The following is a 27051-nucleotide window of genomic DNA, read 5'->3' on the forward strand; positions in this document are numbered from 1 at the left end:
GTGCGATGTTTATGAGCCAGGGTGCGTCAGACACTTTTTCATGCGGATCTGACTCTCAAGTCAAAAAAAAAATAGCATCAAATGGTGCCAATATTCATATAGTTAACAAGTCTATTGTAGGAATTATGCTGCAGGTCTCGTCTATAGTTCTGTTTGACTGCATATCAAACTCTTATTTTTAGTGATGCTAGTCCAAATGTGGTTAGTCGAAAACTGTCCCTACATTAGCGCGCTAGTAGACCGCTCTATAATTCTGCCCCACATCCTGCCCAAAGTGGAAATCCCAAACATCAATCACCCCACTCCTTATGACCCATATCACGTTTGTCTACCCATTACGCATCATAGTTTCTGATATTTGATCTATCCACCATGCGTGGCGAAGTATGTGCTATCCTGTTACCGTTCAGTGGTGACCGTGTTGATTGTTCAGCCTCACCCGGCCTATTTTCGCAGCTTTGAAATGCGAAATACACAATCCGGTCTCGCGGTTTGGCACTCAATACTGTTGTATTCAAGACCAAACCCAACCACCGATATACTTGACATCGCTAATGTGCGGATTCATTAGATCTGTCATATTCACCTTGGCCAGGCTGGTACCCAGCTGGGTAACGCCGCATGGGAGCTGTAAGTCTTACTGCCTTGTGATCCATCCATCCAGCAATGGCTAACCGCTCGATCATAATATAGTTATCTACTCGAGCATGGCCTGTTGCCCGATGGACGTATAAATCCGGATGCTAGCAAGGAAATTCACCAGAGCAGCTCATATGAGACATTTTTCGCCGAGGCCGAAAATGGCAAATATGTTCCTCGTTCAATCTTTGTCGACCTTGATCCTTCGGTATGTGACTAGCAAATACACGCTTGAAATTTGATGTGCTGATATTATGGTGGTGATATAGCCTATTGACGAGATACGCACTGGTACCTACCGCAATCTGTTCCACCCAGAACAATTGATAAGCGGGAAAGAGGATGCCGCCAATAACTGCAAGTTCCCCTCCTATCTGAAATCTATGTGTTCGGGAAACTAATATGTGATAGATGCTCGTGGTCACTATACTGTCGGCAAGGGGCTCTTGGATAATGTTATTGACCGAATCCGACGTGTGGCCGGTGTGTATTCCTTTACTCCATTGACCAGCCTCAAGCTCATATTATAACAGACAACTGCTCTTCCCTTCAGGGGTTCTTGATCTTCCGCTCCATTGGTGGTGGTACTGGATCTGGCTTCGGTGCTTTGTTGCTCGAGCGCCTTGCTGCTGAGTATGGCAAGAAATCGAAGCTAGAGTTCGCAGTCTACCCATCTCCAAGTGTGGCAACTGCCGTGGTAGAGCCATACAATGCTGTTCTATCGACACATAGCACTATTGAAAACTCCGAATGTACTTTTCTCGTTGACAACGAAGCGGTTTACGATATCTGCAAGCGCAACCTAGACATCCCTCGCCCTGGATTTGACCACCTCAACCGGCTCATTGCCCAGGTGGTTAGCTCTGTCACCGCCAGCTTGCGCTTCGATGGTGCCCTCAATGTCGACTTAAACGAGTTCCAGACCAACCTCGTGCCGTTTCCGCGTATTCATTACCCTCTTATTTCCTATGCTCCCATCATATCTAGTAACCGCAGCGGCCACGAAGGCCATAAAGTCAAGGAACTTACCTTACAGTGTATGTGCACTTGTTTCTTTCAACCCGTTTTAAAAAGTCATTTTATACTAATTGTTTGGTAGGCTTTGAACCTAAAAATCAGATGGTCGTGTGCGATCCTTACAAGGGCAAGTATATGGCTGTGGCACTTCTGTACCGAGGAGACGTCGTGCCTTACGAATGCAGCCAAGCTATTGCTCATGTCAAATCCAAGGCCTCTTTCAACCTAGTCGAGTGGTGTCCAACCGGGTTTAAGGTTGGCATTAATTATCAAAAGCCTGTAAGTGTGCCCGATAGCCAACTTGCAGCTGTCGACCGCTCAGTCACTATGCTCTCTAATTCCACCTCTATCGCTGAGGCCTGGGGCCGTCTCGATCACAAATTTGACCTTATGTACACCAAACGTGCCTTCGTCCACTGGTACGTGGGTGAGGGCATGGAGGAGGGCGAGTTCTCCGAGGCTCGTGAGAACCTGGCGGCTCTGGAGAGGGATTACGAGGAGATCGCCGGTGATGCTATGAATTCCGATGGCGAACTAGAGCAAGAGTTCTGAATATGCTTATTTTGTTGTGCAACGATATTCTTAAGATATTTAGTTGATGTGTATCTATCCTTCCAGTGTGTCTAGATCAGAATGGTATTCCTCAGCCATCTTTTTCGACTGGTGAACATGTATTCCGCCCATCTCAATCTGAAAGTACAAATAGAAGTTGCTCCAAGTTAATTTCCTAAGTATTACGCCCAGTATAATTATAGATGTTCTTGTTAGATCTCTGCACAGATTCACCTAATTTATTCACTGGTTTGATGTTGCCAAGAGCTGAAAATTCATAACAATCCAAACTAAAATCATTGGATTAGCGAAACAACAAAACATTCTATATTACAGAACAATCTCACATAACTCGGATTTCACTGGGATTTCAAACCACATCGCTTCTAAAACCCCATCGCTTTCAAAACCTCCTATACCACAAGCAGGGTAACGAGAACATCTGCTCGGCCGAGATCATGATTAATCTCCGCCCCACCGGGTCTAAGGCTCCTACCAGGAGGCAAATTATTACAAGGAGCAGGAATGGTAGTACCAAGAATCGCTACACAGTCTTCTTGAAGTACCCTTTCTCGCAATTGAGATGGCATCTTTGTGATTCAGAAATTATTTGTTGAAGAAATAATTGCCAGCGCCGGACTCATCGAAGTCAATCGATGCTTCTTGCCTATGTTGAATTTGTATGCTCCACCCTTGCAGACAGGAGAGCATGCCAATGGGGGTTAGAATGAAGTGCCTGACACAATAAGTGAAGATGGAAAGAGCACAGAGGGATATTCCCTCTTCAAAGATGCACTTACCTATCTCATCCAACGAAATGGGGTTCTTGACTAACCTTTCCAGAACTCTCGCATGCCCAAAAATGTCCCTCATCGCCATCGCGGTGACTGTTATCTCACAGATCTTTATGATTGTGCGATGGGCAAATGGCATCCAAGGACTTGAAGTATTTTACTGCTTGCCGTGGGCCATTGGATGTGGACTTTTCTTTTCGCCACAGTTCCTCGCGTTAACAATTTGTTCTCCAAAAGAGCAAATAGCCAGTGCTACTGCGGTGTACTATCTGTCCCAACAGGTGGGACATGTCAGCGGCACTAGTACCAGCACCGCACTTCTCCAGCAAATCTTCCGCTTTCGACTCGATATCAGTCTGGACAACATTCCTGTAACTCAGAGAAATATGGTATCTCTTGCCCCCATGGCCTCATTGTTTTGGTATGCTAATACAAGCTTCAGTTGATCAAGAACATTCTCAAAGACTACAAATTTAGCACAACATTGCCACCGGCACTCCAGGCTCTGGTATCATCCAGTCACATCGAGGCCTATCGTTTGATTCTAGGAATGTCAAGTTATTGCCGCTAGCACAAGATAATCAGATCAGAAAAACTGATGTAAATAGCCCTCACCATGATTTTGACCGTAATTTGTGGGGCGCTTATCTTCTTCTCCAAGGAGAGGACAATCAAGCAATAGATGGGGGATATGCTAGTTGCTCTCTCGGTGTTTCAATTACACAATTCGCGCTGTGTTCATGTTCTCTTTTGGGAACTCTTTGATCTTTCTCACATTAGAGCAAAATTTAGGACTTCCCAGTGGCCAGCAGTGGTGAAGGAGAAAGGAGGTTGGCCCAGCTCACTATCATTGACATTCACTCTCTGAGAGGCTCACTGATGGTCTTGGAAAGCCATCAAAGCCAACGCATTTAGAGAATATGCAAGATGATGTTTCACTACTTGCAAAATTTGGTGGATATTTAGACGTGCCTTATCATAGAAACATAATGACATTCTGTAAAGACATCAAACTCTAATTTCGAAATATCGAGCTCACGAAGCGCAAGAGACTTTGATTTCAAGAACTAGGGGAGCTATTCTCACCCCAGGGTCAGACGAAGAAATAGGTAAGACATCATTGATTGACATAAATAAAACCTAATTAGTTAGTTAAAGAGCGCTAATGATCAAAATCAATAGGTAATAACCCAAAACCCATCGTTGGGTTATAGATTTGGACCCAAAATCCATTTTGGGTCGGGTTCGGGTTAGAGTGGGTTGTGCCGAAGTCTAATAAAGAGTATCTATTTTAGAGCGACTCTTCTTTAATCTCCATAAGTTTATATGAATTTGCGCGCATAATTCGTCGCTCGGTACGGCCGGAGATACGATCGCGAAGAATGGACCGAGGTATATTGAAAATACGAGTAGCGAGAGAAACAGTGGCTATATCTTATTTTTTTTAATAGCTTATATTGCTAATAAAATCCTACCCTCCTGCTCTACTGAATTCACGAGAGGTTTGGGAGCGAATTGGTGGCATAGTGATTGGTCGAATTGTATAAGTGCTAATTCATGGTTACGTTTTGGGTTATGTGGCGACTCGGGGATTATGGCGGCTCGGTGGTTAATTACGTTTAAGTGTTCCTTGTTTGTTTTAGATAAGGAGGCTGTTTCCTAGACATCAGATCAGGTTGTTTTTCGATTAACTTCAACAAGGCCCAACAATTAGAAGGCCACCAAGACTGACTATTGCTCAATTAACTCCGCGAGGAATAAACCTCTTATCGCGAAGTTTAATGTGGTCGATCATCCGCTGGTCATCAGCCTCAAAATTAAGGTTCTCGGCTTACTTGCTTGTGGCAAAAGTATTCCAACCCGTGCGAGAAGATAATCTAGAAGGGCTTCCGCACTTGATTCTTCAATTATTTTCTCTGTGAGATATCTCTCTCAATGATCCTAGTAATGTCTTTTTCCTCACCAAGAAATCCGTTCAAATGGATCCAGATGCGTTTAACTTGCGCACGCCCAAGTCGATTGTTAAGCCTGAAACTTTGAATCAAATCTAGACAGCTCCATTTTGGATCATTCGGTAATCCAACCACTTCATCACTATTTGCCATCGTTCGATTCCACAGGTCACTTTCTGAAGAAAGGAATGAGTGAAGATCATGAGTGGCCTAGGACGTCATATTTATTTAACACCTATGAATGTAATCACGCTCCGCGAAAAGACATCATCGCGATTGGACACGGCGTACTGTTAAGTTGCTGGCTTTTAGAAAGCGTCAAATTGACTGGGTTTTCTTTATTTGGTGGTCTTGATGATGCCAAGGTTCTTATTTCTACTGACATCATGTTTTCGTTGACAGTAGCACATCGCTATCACTATATAGAAGAGATTATAATCTCACTAAATCTTTTCGACAATGTACTACTATGCAGTGTGACTGAGCTTTAAATGATTTTCCTGACTTGGAATCCTTCGAAATATCCAGAAGAAAGGTCCCAACTAGAGATCCCACTAGTATTTAATCGTCAAAGCAAATACTCCTTACAAGATGTTCAATATAACGAACCACGTTGTCGATTGTGGAGGAGCTAAGACCACTATCACTGGTATGATTCTAATATCAACTCTTTGTCACTAAAGGAGAAATGGAACCTGAACAAGCTAATCGATTTAAGATAATGGACGGCTGAACATTAAGGTTGAGAAGCCCGAAATGATGACTACTTCACCTCATTGGCGGCGTCCAGCTTACAAGACACGCGATACGAAAGCAAAGATTCAAGAATGTCACGCGACGCCTTCACTCAACATAGTGATCCAAGTTGTAGGGTCTCGTGGAGACATACAGCCTTTTGTTGCCCTTGGACTCGCTCTTGCCCGAGCAGGACATCGCATTCGCATCGCGACCCATGGCACTTTTAAAGAATTTGTCGAGACTCACGGTTTAGAATTTTTCAATATTGGAGGCGATCCAAAAAGGCTCATGGCATATATGGTAAAGAACCCCGGCTTAATGCCCAGCATGAACAGTCTTCGAAGTGGAGATATTCAAAAAAACCGAGCAGATATACGAGAAATCCTTGATGGTTGCTGGCGAGCGTGCTTTCAGAGCACAGACGAGGAGTCGAAGCCTTTCTTTGCCAATGCGATTATCGCCAATCCACCTTCATTTGCACATATACACTGTGCAGAGAAGTTAGGCGTACCTTTGCACATAATGTTCACGTAAGGGATGCGTCGTAGTGTCGAATGGAGTTGGAAATGCTAATAAAAAGCAGGATGCCTTGGTCGCCCACCCATTCTTTCCCTCACCCATTAGCAAACTTATCTGCATCTTCTTCAAAAGGAAGCGTGATGAATTACCTATCATACACATTCGTTGAAATACTCACGTGGGAGGGTTTGGGAGACGTAATTAACTCTTTCAGATGCAAAACTCTGGGACTCAAGCCTCTGGACAGATCTTCTGGACCAACTATCTTATCTCAACTCCGTATACCGTACACCTACTGCTGGTGAGTAGCGCTCTTATTCTACATGTGATTCTCACCTCATATTAGTACGCTTTAGGTCGCCAACTCTGATAAGAAGACCTGAAGATTGGGCTGCCCACATATCCATTTCGGGATTTTACTTTTTGCCCAAGTCATCTGCATACACTCCTCCTCCTGAATTGGAGGAATTTCTCAATGGGCCGTCTCCGATATACATCGGATTTGGCTCCATAATTGTTGATGACCCCAAGAAACTTACTTTATTGTTGTTGGAAGCAATAGAACTGGCTGGGGTACGAGCCATTATCTCACAAGGATGGGGTGAATTGGGCAGTGAAGACTTGGTGATTCCTCCCAACGTTCATTTCATAGGAAGTTGTCCACATGACTGGATTTTTGAAAAGGTTTCTTGCGTGGTACACCACGGTGGCGCCGGTACAACGGCTGCAGCTATGGCTTGTGGAAAGCCTTCAATTGTCGTCCCCTTCTTTGGCGATCAGCCATTCTGGGGGAGCATGATCGCGAAAATAGGGGCAGGCCCTAAGCCTATTCCGTTTAAAAAGCTAACTGCACCTGATCTCGCTGCGGCTATCAGCGCCGCCCTTGAGCCAGAGATCAAGCAGAGGGCAATGGAACTCGGGGAACAAATTCGTAATGAGAGCGGCGTCGATGCTGGAGTCACCTCGTTCCACCATCACCTTGAGCATTCTAACCTGAGTTGTGGAATCGTAAGCTCGCTCCCAGCGGCTTGGAAAATTCGAGGAACAGACATCCAGCTTGGCTCTACTGGTGTGGCGCTTCTAGTTAACAGAGGTTTGCTCAGTACTGACAAAATTGAGCTGTATGTATACGATCAGTGGATATTATCATGGCTACCTGAATTGACTCTGTTGTTTTAGACTTCGACCGCAAAAATATGATTTGAACATCGGGCCTCGAGATCCATTCTCGGGAATGGCTTTTGCTTTTATTGATTCAGCAGCAGAGATCAGCGGAGGCCTCGGCCACTTTGGTGCGTCAACTCAAGAGCTCTTCCGATCAATTTTTGAGAAGGGGTCTGTACACTCGGGCAAGCGATCCGCATTTGCCTCAAGCATGGAGGGAATCGGAAAAGCCTCCATCAATGTCGTTCGAGCTCCTATTGATATTTCCTTCGCGTTTACTCAAGGTTTGCACAATGCGCCGAAACTCTGGGGTGACCACCATGTAGAGTTGCCCGAGACTGTCGAGGGCATACCAACCGGGCTCACAGCAGCAAGCAAGGTAAGATACAATCTGCACCCACATTTCGGAGATCTAATACCATCTAAGGAACTTGTCTTTGGTGTCTACAATGGATTTCACAGCCTAATAATGTTTCCTGGACAATTTGCCGCTCACCGGGGCAAAAGATTTGACATTCTCCCGGGGTTAGGATTCGGAACAGCTTCTTGCATCACGAAAAGTTTATCCGGTAAGTGATCATTGAGACAGAACCCATGACTTTTCTTTCCAACAATTCTAAAAATATGCAGGTTTGACTGCAATCATCACATATCCTCTGAAGGGTGTTGATGTGGAACTTACTAGAGCTCTGTCTACGAGAAAGCTTACCGCTGTTGAGATAGAGCTTCTCAGCCAAGGCTCGAGAGATATAGCCCATATGAACGAAGAATATATTAAGCTGATACTAGAGAGATGGGAGGTTATAACGCATGGTGTCAGGAAAGGGAAGTTGAAAAAGAGAAAATATCATTGGCCTCATATAGGGCGAGGAAATAAGCCAGTGAAATCAATTTAAAAAAATGGTGGGGAATTGAGTGAGGTGTATTTTTTCGAAGATTAATTTTACACCCGAGAAAATAAAATATAACCATGCACCTATTCAGTGATCAGTCAATTTAATGTTTGCGCACTGGGCTCTATCCCCATGGTACGGTGTCCGAAGACGGTTATTTATCTCAAGCGGGTACCTAACGTTTTAGGCCTATATTGAAGATTGGCGGAAAGGTTAGAATACCTAGTATCACTATAATAGCGAGAGAAATCGAGGATGCATGTCACGTCGCCACTAACGTAAGCCCTGTGTTACGGACATGCTAGTGTAGGGAGTGGATCTTGAACCTTCAGAGTCCTGCCCCGCTCCTATCAATGATAAATAGTCCATTCTTGGGAACCTGGAAGTTCTCCAAGAATCATTCTCTGTACTATTCGCACAATACATCTGTTCCGGAGTCATCCTCGTCTTACCTAGTTGACAGGCCCTATCCTGTAAACACTAGAACCCCCCTATACTCTACACTAAAGTATCGTACGAAATAATGATAATATTTTGCTTAGTGTTACGGACATGCTAGTCACTAATAGACCTCGACATTTCCCGTCTATGGGAAATCTTTTTTGTCCATTTCCCATGGACAGTTTCCCATGGGAAATTTCAGCTTCCTATTTCCCTCCCACTCTGGGAAATGGGAATTCCCATGGGTCCTATAAAATTCCCATCCTATGCCAAGCCCTGCACAAATCACCTAAAATGGATGGATAACTTGCTGAGTTATCTAAATTGTTTACTGTTATTTACGCATGTTTTAGTCACTATAGCATTATATGAAACTTTTCTTCACTAACCTCTATATATTTTTATAAATCGCCATGTATATAGAGTATTTTGATTATATTTTGTATAATTACTTTAAAATTTTGTCCTTTTAATCAAAGTGTGCACTATGGTTTGATTTTTAAAGTCAAAGTATTATGTCTTCTATGAAACTATGAAAGATATATATATTTGAATACTAGGTCTATACTCCATAAAACGGATTGAGAACAATACTATTATAGATTAGAGAGTATATTGATCAAGTAAAGTAAAAACATGATTAAGATTATATTTCTTGTTATTCTATTTACTTTCAATAATCAGAAACTATATTGTATAAGTACAAGGGCTCAGAATACGTTAATATAAAGGACTTTATAGGCGAAATTATTCTTTTCACTTCAGCGGGGGATTATGTTGAGCCTGAAAATAAGAAATGTAGGAATTCCTACGGGTCCTATAGGAAATCCTATAGGAAATCCCATTGTTTATAGGAATTCCCATACTTTTAAGCCAATTAGTAGCGATTGCTACCTATATTAGTGGGTCTATTATGATAGATCATTTAGTAACTCCTGAATATGAGGACAGCGCGTTTGCTTTTATTAGGCGACGCGAGCTTAGTTTTATAAAGGTAGGCCTTCTACCTTTATTCCTTTCTTACCCTAATCCCTTACCTTACTATTGATAGCTATGGCTTATCCTTCTTTATATATAGGAGTAGGCGCTTTATTAGACTACTTTTCGGCCAATCCTACTTATTCCCGCGTACCAGAACATCTTGAGATCTTCGACTAGAGTCTTGAACTAAGCCTCGATAGTAGCTAAAGGACTATTACATCTACACCAGATATAACTATCCCCTCCACCCCGGATCTTGACTTCCAAATACCTCCTATTACACCTATTACCCTCTAGCGAATTGGTCCCGACCGAAGGAAATCATACATTCTTTATAACGAAATGACTAAAGCAGAGTTCATTAACTGGTAGCGACAAACTATACATGGTGGCTAAGAAGATATCTAGAAGAAGATCCGGTGGGATCATGTGCTTCGCCTAGACGAAGCTGAGCCTGCAGGGATCATTGATGTAGATCGCAGCCCCGCATGGACTGCGTGGCCCACCCTCGCAGTCTGCGTAGACGTGTGAGGCATATATTATTAGACCTGCTCAGTACTGTGGTCCTGACACGTTACTCAGAGTAGTATAATATCGTGCGGTGAAATTACTTTCATTCGCGCCATATAAAAAGCCATCCACCAGGTCAAGAAGGAGATTGGGCCTAAATTGAGGACAAGTGTCGTATGTTAGCTTGAATTCGGACCACATCCAAGAAAAGACTTTGTAGGCTAGGTGTTGAAAATACAATTTAACTCTTTGAGACATTCCCTCATTTGGCCTCAGCATCTAGCATACCGGCGTATGCCTAGTGCTATGTTATCTATATTGTATGGTGGGATGGACCTTTCCCCATCCAGACAAGAGACTGACAAGTGTGGCAGAGCGTACAGCCGGATGCTTTAAAATGGCGTTGGTTGCCAGACTCATTGGTATTGGCGACTGTCCATTGAAAATCTCTATACTCTCTGTGACTTGGTATGAAATTTATATCTTTGGCGTACAGCATTCGCTGCCGCTTTTCGACTAATGATTGTTGCAATAGTGATACAAGAGAACATCATACATCATGATTGCCCTCGGATTTTCTCGAGTCGTGTTTGTGATCTGCTGCGCATTGAGCACAGTGAGCAATTCATGGGATCTTAGCGAGGAGCACAAACCTGAGGGTGCTCTAGGTGTGAGGCTTGATTACTACCTAGCGACTTCCTGGCCGACACCATTGTTGAAGAAGGGCGTTCAAAATAAACGAGCTTTCGCATGGAGCAGCCATCTCAAATTCGACACAGACGTCAGCAAGCTTGATGACGCACAGCTCTGGCAAATGGCATATGATGGATACGCGGAGATGAAAGAGGATATGAAGCTCTACAGTGTCGGCAAAAAAGGCGACCAACCCAGCGCCATGACTGTTCTTGCTGTTGGCAAAGAGATATTTCTCGCTTCTTCAATGAAGCATTCGGGTAATTTTGCTTTCGAGTATCCGCCGACAAAGGTTTCCAGGATTCTTGAACAATGCCAAATTACTTTCAATGAAGCTGGTGGCGAAGGTGATGCAGGGCACAAAAACAACGCGGATTGTGCCGAGGTGATGAGTGCTCAAATGTACTTCACTACAGACCAGGGCGAAAACACTTCCTTGAAAGATCGGAATGCAAGAATTTGCACAGTCGTCTGGGATCATAAGTTGAAGAAACTGCAAAACAGAGATCCGTGTGGAGACATGCCAGTGAGTTATATTGAATATACTCGAATTTGCGGATTCTCATGACAGGACTAACATTATCGCAAGAAATCATGGGGCTGCAACTTGTTTGTCAATCAGCTGGGTTTGATAGTGCTGGACAAATCTATAGAACCCGAGCCGTATAATTTGAACGAGATCATGGGCAAGCCGGTCATTGACCAGATCCCGTTATGCGCTTCGGCTAACACGGGCCTGGTCAGCCGGTAGGTGGAGCAAGATCTGTTGAAATAGTGTTTGATTACATGGAAGTGATTGATAATGTGAAAAAAACGTTCATGCTAATTATGTTTCATCTGTGTAGATTATCTCAAATAAAACCCCAGCTTGAGCACCTAACTCTGTGAGCTGGTGTATCATATCAGGGTCCCATTCATCATCATCAATTTCATCTCTAGCTAGTCTCACAGAAATGCCACGAAGATTTGGTGTGAACGCTTCTCGATCCTCCAGCCATGATTTTAGCAAGCCTAGAATGGCGTGATCCTTCCACTCAAATTCAGGCCAGTCTGGTTCCATCTGCTCATCATTTTGTAGACACATGTCGTAAGTGATGGAGAGATGTTCAAGATATCTTGGGAGCACATCCTGCAAACGTTTCGTTGTGTCTTGTGCAAATCCGACGAGAAATGCCCATGGAACTTGAAGTGTCCTGAGATTTTCCATATTGACCATCACCTTCAATGAGCCCTCCGTTTTGATACCAGGGAGATTGATATCGTTGCCTCCGAGTTCAACTTCACCTATGATTGTGAGGTCGGTTAAAGTACCTCTAAGACGAGACATAGCATCTCCAATTCGATCAAGATCCACAATAGGCATATTGACTGCATCGCGCAGACCATAATCGTAAAACCATGTCCAGCAAAGTGATTTCAGATGAGGTGTGATGGAGAGTAGGTCACCGAGATAATTCTCCCGAACTGAGTTCAAAATCAGCGACGTGAGGGTTGATGGGACAGGCAATTGCGGTGTAGGCCACTTTATCGCGAGCGGGCTCTCGATGAAGACCGAAATGCGCTGGACATTTGATAGATGAAAGAAGGGCAAGACATCGTCTGTATTTTTGACTTTTTTATCACGCGCTGGATCATGTCCTTCTTTGAGGAGGTATGTCACATCTCGGAGATGCCGAAAATCGGGTAGCCCAAACTCTGCAGGCTCAAAGATAGCTGAACGAAGAACCATACCGATAATCTCACTTCGCTGGGTGAAAGCAGGGCCCAGGTACAAACAATGCAGATTCGGAAGCTGTGCCAAAAGGAGGGCCACAACAGCATCGAGTCTACCATGCTGTAACTCATGTATCCAAAGGTCGCTATACGGGACTCTTGTTTTCCGAATGAATGACGCAGGCTCGTTTAGTTCGTTAATAGCAACGGGGACTGTACGTATGGTTTCCACGAGTGGAGCGTAGGTGGTATATTCGCCGGCGAGATGAAGGGTTTTGATTTGAGCAGCCAAATGAGGCCTGGACACCAAAGTTCGCAAAAGTTTAGTGACTGGGGGAGGATCATAAGGATTCTCCAGCTCCCAAGTCAATTGGATTGTCTTGTAGAGAAAGTTCTCAGCGATTCTGCGAAGGTTCTTATGGACAAGACATAGTGCATAAAATTCGGCGGGTGACAGTAACTCGAATACCGAGTATAGGATGTCCACCGGGCACTTGGTAAGCCTGGCTGGCCCTTGATGTTTCTAATAGAATTAGCAATAATCTTGAAAGTGCCAGAATGGATGACATACAGATCTCATTGTTAGTGACATCTTTGTAATTCCACAATCTCTTGGATTTGACCCGAAGACTTCGGCTGACTGGGAGTCAGGAAAAGTTGGAAAATGAGAAACGTTGGCATTTAAAAGTCCCCTTAGCTTTTCAGACCATACCGTATACAGTGGTATCGCCACTCCGTTAAGCGCTCCCACCAAGCCCGCCAAACTCAACTTTACTGGCTTCGACGCCGTTCCCGGGTCCGGACCAAAAAGCTCTTTTGGGATTAGGAAAGGGAATCAAATTACATTTAAATATCAACACAGACGTGGGCCATTTTTTGGCCCCCGATTTCTGGGTCCAAGCTTCAAGACCCTTAAAGACCCACTAAAAGAAGAAGCTCCTGCTACTAGTCCTAAACAGTCTTTTCAGAATTTTCAATGCAAGATCGAAAACTAGCCGGCAGGCCTATAATTATGACTTAGCTGTTTACCCGCACACGATCGTGTGCGGGTGAGCCAATACCTATTAACAAACCAATACCTGTTAACAAAAAATCAACCATCAACTTTTGATCCTACATTTTACCCCCAAAAAAATGCCAGTTTCCTCCAAAAAAGAAGATACTCTTCTCTTAAATGCCTAAGAAGTCTATAAATCAGGTCAATTTAAATCAATTCAGTCCGCAGCCGCTCATTATGGCGTCTCAAAGTGGAAGCTTCGGAACCGAAAAGATGGCAGGAATGGAAAAGGGCGTACAGCAACCAAAAAAGTCTTAAATCAATTTCAAGAACGCTCACTGATTCGCTGAATCGAGCTGCTTAATTCTGTCTATACTCTGCCGGCTCCCTCAAATATCGAGGGAGCTGCAAATCGCATTTTTAAGGTATTGCGGTTCCGACCGGGAGGTCAGTAAAATGTACGGTGAATTAATTCATTGGTACGAACGAGGGTTTCGGCGAGTTCCTTCGAAAAAAAAAGATTCAGGCCAACGAACTACCCAACTGGGATGAGACTGGGTTCCAACTGGGTATTGGATCTAAGGAAAAGGTCGTTTCCACCCGCGGACAAGAGACTATTGCGACCGGAGGAATTGGTCAAAATATCACTGGCATTGAATGCATTTCGGCGGACGGTTGGGTTATGCATCCATGGTTTTTAATTCGCGGTTCTGAACAAATGGAAGACTGGTACGACGGCGACACAGACCCTTCCACCTACCGGGTGATTAAACCAACCGCCAAAGGTTGGACAGACGATCAAACTGCGACTCAATGGCTGCTCGATTTTCATTTTGCTACTCGAAAACGTATTGCCAAAAACAGACTTAAGGTTTTATCAATGGATAACCATAGTTTCCATGGAATTCCGGAATTTGAACACATTTGTCAAGTCAACAACATCGTACCTTGGTGGTTTATTCCGCATATGACACATCGATGCCAGCCTCTCGATAATAAGGCATTCTCAGTTCTGAAACAGAAATTCCGAAAGAAAAACAACGAGATCGTACGATGGGGTGGCGGCGATGTTAGCGATAAGCGACATTTTCTTCAGTTGATCAAGTCAGTTCGCAAGGATGCATTTAAATCGCAAACCATTAAATCCTCATTCCGAAATACTGGCATTTGGCCTTCGAATTCACATATTGTATGCGATCAAATCGAACCTGGTTGGGAAGATGAGCCGGTTCTTGATATGTATGGTCATACAGTACTCGTACGCCTTCACCAGACGGGAAATTTCCCAGTTCAGCCACAGATTCCTCGCCAAATTTGGATCATCGGTTCTCAAAAATTGAGAATAAACTTACACCGTTATTCCAAGATGCCGAAAATATTCATTCTCTGCAGATCAAACCTCCGGGAACTCGTTCTAATCCACATCCGCCTCCAGAAAGCATAAAGCAGAGACCGTAGAGACGGCAACCTCCCAGTCTACCAATTCGGACCTTGGTAGTCGGAAGCGGCCTCGCATTGAAAAGGGGACAGAGTCTCGACCATCAACCGACACAGGGGCCTCAGAACCACGCAATTCTAAGCGCGAAAGTGACCTCTTCAGCCAACAATGGACTGAACCAAACGATTCGGGGTCCACTGGGACGGAAGACATATCTGCGGAGGTCCGGCAACGTTTGCGCATCAGGGAGGAGCAACGCCTGAGACAAGAAAGCTCTAAGCCCGATAAGCGGAAGCGGGACAGCGCGAATGTCGAACCTGAATCATGACACCATCCGAGAAAGCGACTGAAAGGGACGGATACCCCGGCAGGCGATTCTGCCTCTGGATCCGGGTCTGCTGCGGGTCGTGCGAAGAAGATGAAGAATGGGGAGTAGATCGGGATCAGGGTAGGATCCCTTCTGGGTACGCCGTGTGATGTTGAAACAATACAAGGCGCATTGGTTGATCTGATGTGGATCTCGCAGGTGGAGTTGACTATGGCTGGAGTTTTTTAAAGCATTTAACTTTTTCATAACTTATACCCAATATTATCACGATGCCTTATCACTATGTACCTCTCAAGATGTTCTCGATGTCATCTAGCCCCGATGATATTTCATTTCTTTTTGGGAATTACTACAATCAATCCCTTTCTTGCTAAAATCACTGTAGTGTTGACTTTAGTCGACATTAAGTGCTTTACCCTTTTAGGCAGGATTATTCATACGTTTCCCTCAAATGTTTGTTTTTTTTTCCCTTCTGCTTCCCTTCTGTTTCCTTTAAAATGGCCTTCCACCAGAAAGACATCATTATGGGATGGATTGGAGCTTAGAGTTTGCTGTGGAAGGGACGCATTTGATGGATAATAAAGAGGAGTCTATTGTCGCATATGAACGAAAGTCATCAGTCTGGGGTCTCCCGGTCCCGGCGGTGGGAGCGTAGTAGAGGACTCGGACCTAACACCTTCTTGGTTGAAGCTCAAACCGCTAGTCCCCGGAAGTCTGGTAACTATACGGCCTGCTGGATTGCACATCTCCATCCGTAGCTGCATGATCCATCCTTTGAGTGATATATTCGCCGTTTTAGCATTGAAACTGAAAGCTATGTTCAATGAACGACCCCTGGTAGGATCGGAATAGATCTCTGACCGGATGACCGGATGCTTCGCATTTGAAACCGGCTGCGCATCCGGCTGCCCGCGTTCCAGATACAGGTCATCATGCAAAATGATCTCTCTTCCACGGTAACCAATACTGGACAATTGGACAAACTGCAACTTGGGGCTATCTGCCAAAAACTCGAAGCTTTGTTTCCAGAGTTCCTGGATCTTGTCGATGACTTCGAGAGACAGCGAAGAACCCCAACTACTCCTCTCTTCTGTGAGGGGGCCTGGATCTCGTGCTCCGATTATCGCATCTGTCAGGCTGACGTTCTTCATACTCAGCCGCCTCAAGGTTGGCGCTGCTGTCCGAAGAAAGCGCTTGAGATTTTCCACAGTCAGCTCGACGGAATGAAGATGAAGTTCTTCTAGCTGGGAAAACTGGATGTTCTGGGAGAGATCCTGAAAATAGAGAGGAGACAATTCTTCCAAGGGACTCCATTGAGCGAAGGTCAGAACCTTCAACTTGGGTGCGACTGTGACCAGCATACTGAGAAGATGTTTGAAGGCGCTCTCATCAAATATGTCGTTCTCGTTATCGTTAATGCGAATGCACATATGTAGAGTAGTCAGGTCGGTCAAGAGCGGTAGCAGTGATTGATACTGCGACTCTGACAGTTTTATAGACCCCAACTTCATGCCACATTCTATATTGCCGCACGTGTGGAGGGCGCGGACCTTGTGGCTAGATTTGATTATAGCCTGGACCACTTGTGAAAATGCTAAGCCCAGAGGCATGGATAACATATTCTGCTTGAAGCCCAAGAAGTCTATATTACCACTCATCTCATCGATGTTGAAACGGTTCTTTATTTCACGCAAGCCAAGGCAGCGAAATGATCGAGGGTTAGCTTTTATGAGGAATTCAAACGGGTAACACCATAAGCAGACTGTGGTGACGTTTTTGAGGCGCGGCAGGCATTTTTCAAGAACCACAGCAAGTTCCGAGTCAAGAATAGCACGATGTCCTTCTAGTGCAGCTTGATAAGAGGCAAATAGAGCGTCAAGCTCAGCCTCATCATTGTTCGATGTTGATTCTTCCTTTTCACCGCGTATTTTTCGGAACATCCTCTGCATTTTCCGATGCGACAATCCTGGCTCTTTGAAACGTTCCTTATCATATTCTGGCCACCCCTCGAACAGGTTTGGGATGATCCGAATTTCTCGAACCCAGCCTCGTAAGGTTTCACTTGCTGCAACATCCTCCAGATCGTCAAGGCCTTCACGGGTGAGAAGAAGTGGCAAAACCTTGAAGTAGCGCGTTGCATAGGCTTCCAGTGTACTGCTATGTATTTGGTGGCAAGTGATTCTGAGTGCACCCCACTCCTGAGGTTCCAGATCTTCACAAATATGAGACAAGATCTCTGGAGGCAGACTCGTGAAAGACATTTTGAACGAATAGCCCCGCGAATAGGGATGGGGCTGGAAAGTGGAAGAGACTTGGTAGTTGGAGAAGGGGGGTTTCGGCTCAGAACATTGGAAATCATACACTAATCCTGCAAGCGATTGAAAATTTATGTACTAGTAAATGCCTAGCGCTTTTCCATATCCACAGTGGTTTTTTTTTAGGAATGCCTGTAAAAATATTTGCAACTCGTGATTAATTATCCGGCATAACAGCCGGAACGACACATAGTATCATACCCTCCCCCACATATTTGACAAGTGATTTAACAGCCCATTGCCCAATTCCCAGTTGAAGGCATATCAAGATTATGATTCAAGAAACGGTATCGGTCCATTTAAGTATGGTCCCACTTTTGAAGGAAACCAGAATAAAACGTGGCCGGCGTGTCAGTTAGCCTGGTTTGGGAGTTATAGTACCACCAAGCCAAAGCAAAATGGACATAATTTTCCGTATTTTGATAAGCATACTTTGTCACAGTACTTCCATCGGTTTGGATGACTACCCAGGGACTGAGTGCCAAGCCTGAACACTCTGTCATATCATCTGCGTGTGAATGAACAATCAGCATTTGTTATATAGATCATCAAAGGGTCGTACTCACAAGTATGATCAACAATCATATTTTGTCCGTCTATCGTACCGGTTGTGGTTACATCCCACCTGGTCACCATGTGCAAGATCTCATGAAGCATCACAGTGGACATGGGCTTGACATACGATAGTTGTGTCCTGTCGAGCACATCCGCGGACACGGTAAGAGTTCCAATATCACTCAGCAGGATATTACCAGCCGAGGCATCACTGACCGTGCTGGCCCCCAGCCTATTGGGGCAAATCAAAACAAAGTCCGAGAGTGCCTTTCGATAAACGGGATAATTCAAGCCATTGAGTGTTATACTTTTCAGGGATGCAGCATTGCCAAAGGAGTTAAGCCCTTGCAACCCACTGGTATCGGAACACAAAGCACTCGCACTGAAAGTCGTGGGGGATAGAAGATAGTACTCGCCCAATGATGGAACGTAGTATGGTTGTTGTGTACCTCCTATGTAGGTCGCCCAGTCGCCATACACCTGTTGCACTGTCGCGTAGGGTTCTACCTGCTACCCAGTGCTATCAAACATAACAGTGTTCCATCCTAATGCTTGTCCAAAATCACCGCAGAAGAGATTTGCTGGAGATTTCCAAGCCTGGTACGCTCCGCCATTCGAAATAAGAGATTGGAGACGATCGATGTGCTCTTTTCCGAAATTGTATATTGTCAGTAGCTCTTCTCTTTCCCTTTGAGAATGCAACATCGCTTACCTGTGACAACAGCCCAAGCAGTAGCACTCTCTGCAAGGAGCGCTCCAGTGCCGTCAAACTTAATACCAAACCAAGAGGTGAAGAGCTCTTGAGCCACGATGGTCTGCTGCGTCTGCGTTGTTTGCTGAGCCCATTGAACTGCGTAGAGCATTTAGGTAGCAAGAGTTGAGAAGTCGTCAGTATAATTGTTTAGCCTGGTTGTGTGCGAAGAACAGCTCCCATAGTCAGCGAGAAGGGAAGGGAGGGTGAATATATCAGAGACAGCAAGAGCTGCAACATTGCTGACCCCCAAGCATAGGGGAAGCCAAGAAGCTATTTTCCATGATCCCAACATGGTGCCGGAGAACGAGTGTGCGAAATTAGACTCTCTCAAGTGAGAATGACAGTCTTCGCTGTGATTATAACCTTTTCATGTGATCGGAAAGCTTTCTTTACGCAGGAGAGAGAGCATCGGCTCTTTCGCCGTTCTCGATCCTTCGATTTCTGGTTTTTCTCTTCCTATTTTTCTTTTTTTCCACTCCTGATATCCTCCACTGCCCCTTCAATCTCGCCTATTACGGGCCTGTGGACATTGTGGTAACTAATTCCATATAGTGGCAAGCTATTTTGATTTCGGATTTGTACACTGAACATAGTTTGAACAGAAGTGGGTCCATGTGGGATCAGGGCCCCGCCATATGGCCGAAGCTCGGACAATCCCCGCTTAGCTTTAGTATCTGACCCACTAATCACATCCCCTGGAGCCATTCATTTGCCCCTAGGATCGTCTAGACAATTTTGGCTAAGCTTTCGCCAATCACGGCCAGGACGGATGAACATCGTCGACGCGTCAGATCCACCTTATGGAGAAAGGGGAAACACAGGAACGGACGAAAGTGATTAGACGTCCTAAGATCGGTGTGATATAGATGTCTTTTAGCTGCCCGTAAAGTCTCTCCGTCTTTAGCTACATAGTATGGGGTAGGTAGAAATTTTAATCTATAATAGCCACAGATGATAGTATCAAAGATTGATATTTTGAAATATATACTACTCCAAAGTGAGCATACAGTAATATCGGACAAGGACTGACTGTAGGGTCATGATTAGAGGCTTAAGTCTGGCATGCAGAGTTTTATTGACTCTTGACAATCCCCACCGGCCTACCGTGCACGGTGAGATAAGGTAATATGGCACTTCTCCCTAGGGATTATGATAGCAATATCTCTTTGTCGTTTGATTTTATATGAATGGTCCGGACTTTTAGCAGCAACCCCTCGAAGATGACGCTCAGCCAAGTTGTACCTTGAGCAATATTAGTCCGCGCTGTATAGGAGAAGATTTTGAGCATTACGAAAATCTGATAGATCAATCAAAGCCCTACTGTTGCCTCTAGATCTCTGCTGGCAGGAGCACCAGCTGCTGAACCATAAGAATATTAAGAGTCAATCACTTTAACCAGGGGCTCAGATCTTAAAGAAGACAATCTAAGCGCTTCTTTTAACACGGATAAGATCTAGTTCAGATAAGACAGGCCCGATGTAAAGAATATAGCAAGTATGCGGAGAACTTATTCTCTCCCGTTATAAAAACTTCACGATCGATTTAAGCAGATCAAGGACTGAGATCTAGATATGAATACATACTAGAGCAAGATTGGCAAGCTTACATCCTTAATCTTATAGCAAAGACCTCGGATTCTTATCCTAAACAGATCTAAGGAACTGCTTCTGATTAAGAAGACACAGCGTACGCTAGCGGTCCTAGATGGTTGTCTAAGGGTATTTGGTAGTCACGTTAACCATGTAAGAGGCCTACTAACAACCTCAGTAGCGAGCTTATTGGCTACTGTGAGTTTTGCATATATCAAATGACGTGCCATATACTATAGGAGCCATGAGATGGAACGGCCCATACATAAACTCCGGCGTACAGTATGTTACGAGAACAGGACCGCAGAGTGAGCTTCATGGCTTGTAGTAACGTGATTGAAATTTCAGGCCACGTAGGCTCTAGAGATCAAAGAATAACTCAAAGCCAAACTTGCTAAGAATCTCTTGCCTACGGTAGAGTGGACGTTGTCCGAAAGTCTCCATAATATCGGAGGAAAACTTGACATTAGAAAAGCTATATAGAATTATTAAAAGCACTATTCTTCTAGGCAAGCGTTTCGTCTGTCTTTATGCTTTAAGTGCTTGCTATGTTATTATCAAACAATACGCTAATACGAGGGTAGCTTATAAAATTTACACGTGCAAAACTCTCGAAACTTAACATTATTAACCTATAGATATAATAGTGTTGTGGATTTTGCTTAAGGTAAATACTTACTTACTTCGAGCCCGAGGCACTAGTTCTAAAGTCTAGATAGTGTTACGCACAGCTAACTGGTCACGGTTAGGTTAGATAGAATCGGGAGATACTTCTCTGATTTCCTGCAGACTTCTAACGTCAACGATCTGTCTCTTAACCTTACCGTTGCCTAAAAGGCCTTACTGCGGGAAGAGTCCTATCGAGGGTATCGAGGAACGATGCCAGGTAGTGCGCCGAATAGATCTATACCGAAGTATTAGTCTATTCGTAGTGGTTGATAAGTTATAATCAAGTAAAGAGTCTCTGAAGTTCTAAAGGTATTCATAAGTAATAATATATAGTTAAAGACGAAAAACTAAACTAGATATATGAAATGAGTGTCCTTATATATCCCTGAGTTCTTCCTGAGTAGAAGTGTAGATGGTAGATGAGTAGATCGCAGATACTCTTCTACCGTCGACTGTTCTACTACTTGTATGGCCACGTAAGGCTAACCGTCTCATAGTGTATTGTGGTATTATTAGAGACGGCAAGTGGAGGGCCGGAAACGGCCTTCCCGCGGTAAACCTTGTTTTTGTGCGAGTATAGTTCGTGATTACCAGCAGGGGGCCAGAAATGGCTCCCAAGTCGAAGTGTTTCTCTGACTCGTACTGGGGACGCCCCAGTATAAAATCTTGCACGTGATCTGCATAACAGTTTGATCGATTGGCTCTTGGTGGCCCATCTGTAGGTCGCAGTCCCCACCTGTGATTGGTGACTGGTATGTCCGTAACAACAGACTGCCAGATTCAAACTATTTCCTCAATAATCGCATTTCCGTACCATTCTCCTCCTTAAGCACGTATATTTCAATATGTATTGCTGTCAGCCATCTTATGATCGTTGAACCTAATTTTGCCGGTGAAAAAGATCGGGATGGACTGGGGAAAGAGCGAGAGACAATTGTGAGCAAGATTCAGTGGTACAATGCGTCGTGAAACCGGTGCAACAACTCCACTCTGTCAAGGACTTTTCTGCCCCTTGCGCCAAGACACACTAGTCCCTAATTAGAGTTATTCCGCTAGTTGCGTATGTATTCATACGTACGAAGTGTAAATAGTAATTTCCGGAATGTATTCACTTGTAAATTCAATTCATCTGACACTTTGTTGCCCCTCCTGCGAAGGAGCTTCCCGTCTTTTGCTGGCATAATAATTATTGGCTCGTTTTACATCTGGACAGCATCTCGAAGCAACCACCTGATAAAGCAGCTCGGAATTGTCGAGAGACAGCTAATGGACCATGATGAGAGCTCCGCTTCTATCTCCCAGGGCAGGGAGCTCAGACTAGCAGGCAAGTCACTCGATTCGATGGCACACCCAAAGCTTGACAGGGATCCGCAGACCGTCGGGTCAAGTGAGGACACGGTGTTGTTTAGAGGCCCGTCCCCGCCAGTCATGAGGCCTTGGAGCCGAGTCAGACTAGTTGAACATCTGATTTATATCACGGTGAACTCTGCACTCGTTTTCTTCCGAGAAAATTGCTCTACCGGAACGGCATTTTCTCGGGAAATGAATGGCCAAGGGCGATGGTATCGAGCAATAGACATGAATCCATTGAGACCTCTGCAACTCCATTCAAATTACGCCTCCTCCTACCGAGGCCGATCAAGGTGAAAGCTGGGCAGTATATCAACTTGTGCCCTCAATCGACTCGGGCGCTGGAGGCTAATTCGACCCTGCGACCGCTGAAGGAGTTATATATCGCTAGAAGTATGACAACGAGGATTTTAGGTCCCTTTTAAAGGCCTGGCATGGTATTTCGATTGAATCAGGTGTCCCTAAGTCGGTATTGGCTACTCGCTGGCTCTATTTCCATCCAGCTCTCAGCCGTCTACGCATGGAAATTCGATCATCATCGGCGTAAGCAAGCCACAACATCTTGAAGTCGCTCTTGGGGCGTTAATCCGCTGGGCCTTTGGATTCTCGGGTTGTGGAAAGAATTAATCGGCTCTAACAGAGCAATGATGGTAGCACCAATAGATTTTTATCATGTTACCTGTGAACATCTACATCGTACTGTTTTCAAATTCAATAAAAGGTCTTGCGGATAATACTATAATTGCATACGATTATGGTCTAAGCCTTACAGCCGTTGTTTGATTACTGGCTCGTTCAATTTCTACAGAAAATCGCAGCCGTTTCTTTGGTTTCATCCCTCTCACGTTCCACTTGACCCAATATCATGTGTTTTGAAGTCTCGTCACTGTCGATTTTATTCGGTGTTCTGTCCACTTCGAGGCGATATTGTTCTTCTCACACACTATGTCTGTTGCCATTAGTTTTCCGTTTGGACGAAGCGCATGTGGGGCTCATATTGTACATCATTTCGGTATTTGCCCCTAAGTGGAAGTTGCCATGTCCACAGTAGACTATAGTTGGTGGGAACTTTTTTTCATGCACTACAAAGGCACACCTCGTCGGGTTAAATTCAGTGTGAGTTTCTGATGTAATATAGAGCTATGATGCCGAAAGCCGAAAGCCGAAAGCCGGAATTCTGTTTGCCAAGCCTAGCCTGGTGCCAACTCCGGAATGATAGTGAGACCTTTGTCATCTTGCGACAAAAGTAAGCATCATGAATTCCATAATGTGGGAGATCCAAAAAGCTACATAAGACCTATTTCAAGTCCGCGAAACTTGTAAATCGTGTCGTTTCTGCATTCTTTTCTATTTTCCAAAATGGCTTCTCCAACCAAAATATGGATCACGCCAGAGAACACAGGCGTATTCAGTACTGCGAATTTGAGCTTGGCATCCGCACGCAAAGTTAGTGAGGTTCTTCAACATGATATGGAAAATCACCATCTCTATCTCAACGAGATCCAATTCCATGGTAAGTTTCAAATATTTGCCTAACGCCATGACAGCGAAGATTAACGGACAGGCAGATCACATTGTGCATTTCATGCTCACAATCTGGGCTCTCGGGGCGTCTCCTGAAACTATCCAGCTTCAGTATGAGCGAGAGGACAAGCGTCAGCGTCCTGCTTATCCACGGGACGAAAGTACCATTGCATCTTTCTCTGACAAAAGCGAATTTATGAAGTATATGTTCCAAGAGGAACACTACTCCAATTATCTTGCCTTTTTCCAGCGCGAGATTGCTGCTAAGGGTGTTCCAGCTGTCATGAAAGAATACTTGTTTAGTGGTGACAAGCTCGCTGAATCAGTGCTTTCCCGGATGTTTGCAGGTCTTGTTCACCCGATTATTCATCTTGGCTTCGGCATCGAATTTCAGCAGCCTGCGATTGTTGCGCAGGCTTTTGCACAGGCCTCAGTCCATCAAGACTATCTGGGTGATCAGTTCTTCAACCCTGCTTCAGTTACTGCGGCAGCCAGCCCAAATTCCGCGAAATCTATTATGCAGATCATGAAAGAGATGCGTACCGACGACTTGGTCAGGAATGGGTCTGCACACGGGGACACAGATGCTTTTGGAGATGGCATCCTCACGCGGGCCAGGGAAAGGGTTATTCACTATTGCAGCAAGTGGTCTGTACCAGAGGACAAGATACCCGAAAAGCTTGCAGAGATGATCAATACGGCGAGTATGTTCCTCCGCAGCTTCAAACCAAACATTTCTTCTCTGACCCTCCATACAGTCTATTGGACCGCCACGGCCCAGAACCCGGAAAAGGAGTTAAAGCTGGATTTTTTCTTTATCCATGCTGTTAATCTCTCCATTTTCTTCAAGGCTTTCATGGATCTACCGTATATTGAAACGGCTGCGAAGAGTCGGCTTATAGAAATGAAAGGCCGAATGGATCTTTTGATCTGGGCATCCCGAAAGATGCCAGAACCAAACGACGACGACATCTTAAACTATCCAATCCATTTGGGCTGGCCTGAGGTCTTTTCAAAGAGTTACCTTCATCCTTCGGATGATGGCCATTTGGCAAAATTTGTCCGTACCGTCGCTTTTGCCGAGCAGTTGAGTCGTCCTCTTGAGACGAAGCTCAGGAGTGATAGCCTTCCCGTTTCTGGAGATATGTGGCTGAAGATTGGGAATATGGGTAAGCAGTACCAATAATCCCCTGAGTAGTACCGCTTATTGAAACATATCTAGCTGTCGATACCGCGGGTGTTATCTATTGGGATATCTGGGTCCGGGGGGCTGGATTTTCCGAGGCTTGGACGAAGTTTGGACCTCGGAGATAGACCTCGATGTTAATTGAACAAACGATTGAGACTCAAAGCAGAACAACATAAATGCCACAAACCCGCAATTCATCGTTCATTATTCGCTGACTTGGAGAGCTTATCAGGTGCTTTCTTAGCGGGTCGTCTGTTTCCAGAGTGTCTCGGCTGCCCTGTGCTCTACTATGTGAGCGCACACATTGGAACATGTACTTTGTTGAATGTCATTTGTTAATCTGATGGTTCGCCAAACTAAGGGAGAAGAGGAGGCGAATCACTAGTTCCAAGGAAGATTGGGTTCAAGTCTAGTCTACATTGGCAAATGAAAGAACATGAAGGCTCGCTCAGCTTTGACATATATTAGTTCGTAATATTCTTGTCGGCTAACGTGGTCAATTGGCCTTGAGGACCGCCAGTAAGCCCGACTGAAAAGTCTCAAACATGCCCCGAAGGAATTCTATGGATGGGGTAATAAAATAAACCTTTTGAAAGGGAAGAAGATTCAGGTTAAGTTTGAGAAGGAAAGATACATAGACTATTCCGACAATTTCGGATATAACATCATTACAGTATGCTTCTTTCGCATCTACATGTTTGGTAACTAGTCGGATGACTTGGGTTGAGGGCCAAGCATCAAGAACTTTTCACGTGCAGCTTATCAACTTTCATTTGAACCGATGAGGAAATCTTCTGGATTTGTTGCACGATGAGTTCTACAGCCCAATGGTCAAGATTCTGGTAGACTACGTATCACAAAAGCAATCAGTATTCTATCCGAGTGGCTGCGGGAGAGTTAAAAATGCCAAGGCCTTGTTCTCGCGCCCCCTAAGTGGCACCTTAAGTAGTTAACTAAGCTAGCTAACGTAATTCCCGCATGAACGGGTTCACCCCAAAACACCATACCAAATGGAATATTTCATAACTTCAAATTTCAAAACTTAAGGCTGATGATATATAATGACTTAGAAATATCGCGTTTAGTATGGTGATTTGAGGTGACCCGTTCATGCGGACTTGAGAGTGACTAATCTTGGCGGATGTGAAGCTTTTCGTTCTCCGGGATCCACCTGTAATGCTGCTCCGTTAATTGCCTTCTCATACGTGCCTGCGTCTCACCCTTTTCCTTTCCTTCCCTTTCCAGATAGCTGAGTCCAATTACATCCGGACTGTATGACGTTCGTCAGCTGAAAATTGGGCCCAGTCTTAATGCCTGCTCTTGGAAGTGGAAACGCCGAACTCGAACATACCCTGCGGGCAACTGCGACCTTTTCATTGCCCTTACATCCTGAAGGAGACGGGCGCTTCATAAACTCAACTCAGCACGATCCTTACCATCTATATTCATTCGGTATCACGCAAACAAAATTGACGTATAACTGGTCCGAAATTGTCGGCACCGGGCGGACATTGTCTCTGAATCTGGAGTCTATATTCAAAATTAACAGAAAGTCTCTACACCCCAAATGCGGACTACTCTCGCTTGCCAATGGTGTCGCAGATCGAAAATCAAATGTCGTCATGACGGCACGCCCCCTTGTCGGGCCTGCGCCTCAAACCCCGTTCGCCAGTGCATATTGAGCGTCCCAAAATCTAAGAGAAAACCTCATGAACGATCACAAATTACCCAAGACGC

At 44.7% G+C, this 27051-nt stretch overlaps 9 protein-coding genes across 9 annotated transcripts; 5 read left to right on the forward strand and 4 right to left on the reverse strand.

Moving 5' to 3' along the window:
- Positions 1 to 372: 372 nt before the first annotated feature.
- N7529_009527 (tubulin alpha chain) lies at positions 373 to 2208 on the forward strand (the record flags this gene model as incomplete). The annotated part of the gene is made up of 7 exons (XM_057245054.1): positions 373 to 384; positions 572 to 630; positions 694 to 847; positions 909 to 930; positions 1051 to 1122; positions 1173 to 1676; positions 1739 to 2208. The coding sequence occupies 7 exons, from the start codon at positions 373 to 375 to the stop codon at positions 2206 to 2208; spliced, it is 1293 nt and encodes a 430-aa protein (XP_057093317.1).
- Positions 2209 to 3070: 862 nt separating this feature from the next.
- Positions 3071 to 3573, forward strand: N7529_009528 (MFS general substrate transporter; the record flags this gene model as incomplete). Its single annotated transcript, XM_057245055.1, has 2 exons — positions 3071 to 3391; positions 3445 to 3573. 2 exons carry the CDS (start codon positions 3071 to 3073, stop codon positions 3571 to 3573), a joined length of 450 nt encoding a protein of 149 aa, XP_057093318.1.
- Positions 3574 to 5545: 1972 nt separating this feature from the next.
- On the forward strand, positions 5546 to 7952 carry N7529_009529 (glycosyltransferase; the record flags this gene model as incomplete). Its single annotated transcript, XM_057245056.1, has 6 exons — positions 5546 to 5603; positions 5673 to 5992; positions 6426 to 6512; positions 6644 to 7332; positions 7391 to 7754; positions 7803 to 7952. The coding sequence occupies 6 exons, from the start codon at positions 5546 to 5548 to the stop codon at positions 7950 to 7952; spliced, it is 1668 nt and encodes a 555-aa protein (XP_057093319.1).
- A 2807-nt stretch (positions 7953 to 10759) lies between these two features.
- Positions 10760 to 11644, forward strand: N7529_009530 (uncharacterized protein; the record flags this gene model as incomplete). The annotated part of the gene is made up of 2 exons (XM_057245057.1): positions 10760 to 11419; positions 11483 to 11644. The coding sequence occupies 2 exons, from the start codon at positions 10760 to 10762 to the stop codon at positions 11642 to 11644; spliced, it is 822 nt and encodes a 273-aa protein (XP_057093320.1).
- A 75-nt stretch (positions 11645 to 11719) lies between these two features.
- Positions 11720 to 13186, reverse strand: N7529_009531 (uncharacterized protein; the record flags this gene model as incomplete). The annotated part of the gene is made up of 2 exons (XM_057245058.1): positions 11720 to 13129; positions 13178 to 13186. 2 exons carry the CDS (start codon positions 13184 to 13186, stop codon positions 11720 to 11722), a joined length of 1419 nt encoding a protein of 472 aa, XP_057093321.1.
- A 1831-nt stretch (positions 13187 to 15017) lies between these two features.
- On the reverse strand, positions 15018 to 15254 carry N7529_009532 (uncharacterized protein; the record flags this gene model as incomplete). Its single annotated transcript, XM_057245059.1, has 1 exon — positions 15018 to 15254. One exon carries the CDS (start codon positions 15252 to 15254, stop codon positions 15018 to 15020), a length of 237 nt encoding a protein of 78 aa, XP_057093322.1.
- A 705-nt stretch (positions 15255 to 15959) lies between these two features.
- N7529_009533 (F-box protein) lies at positions 15960 to 17630 on the reverse strand (the record flags this gene model as incomplete). Its single annotated transcript, XM_057245060.1, has 1 exon — positions 15960 to 17630. One exon carries the CDS (start codon positions 17628 to 17630, stop codon positions 15960 to 15962), a length of 1671 nt encoding a protein of 556 aa, XP_057093323.1.
- A 558-nt stretch (positions 17631 to 18188) lies between these two features.
- Positions 18189 to 19102, reverse strand: N7529_009534 (uncharacterized protein; the record flags this gene model as incomplete). The annotated part of the gene is made up of 2 exons (XM_057245061.1): positions 18189 to 18742; positions 18952 to 19102. 2 exons carry the CDS (start codon positions 19100 to 19102, stop codon positions 18189 to 18191), a joined length of 705 nt encoding a protein of 234 aa, XP_057093324.1.
- A 4858-nt stretch (positions 19103 to 23960) lies between these two features.
- On the forward strand, positions 23961 to 25439 carry N7529_009535 (questin oxidase family protein; the record flags this gene model as incomplete). The annotated part of the gene is made up of 4 exons (XM_057245062.1): positions 23961 to 24114; positions 24170 to 24829; positions 24884 to 25294; positions 25348 to 25439. The coding sequence occupies 4 exons, from the start codon at positions 23961 to 23963 to the stop codon at positions 25437 to 25439; spliced, it is 1317 nt and encodes a 438-aa protein (XP_057093325.1).
- Between the last annotated feature and the right edge of the window lie 1612 nt (positions 25440 to 27051).

This window comes from Penicillium soppii (assembly GCF_028829465.1).
Source record: "Penicillium soppii strain IBT 18220 chromosome Unknown utg000007l, whole genome shotgun sequence".
Taxonomy (NCBI): domain Eukaryota; kingdom Fungi; phylum Ascomycota; class Eurotiomycetes; order Eurotiales; family Aspergillaceae; genus Penicillium; species Penicillium soppii.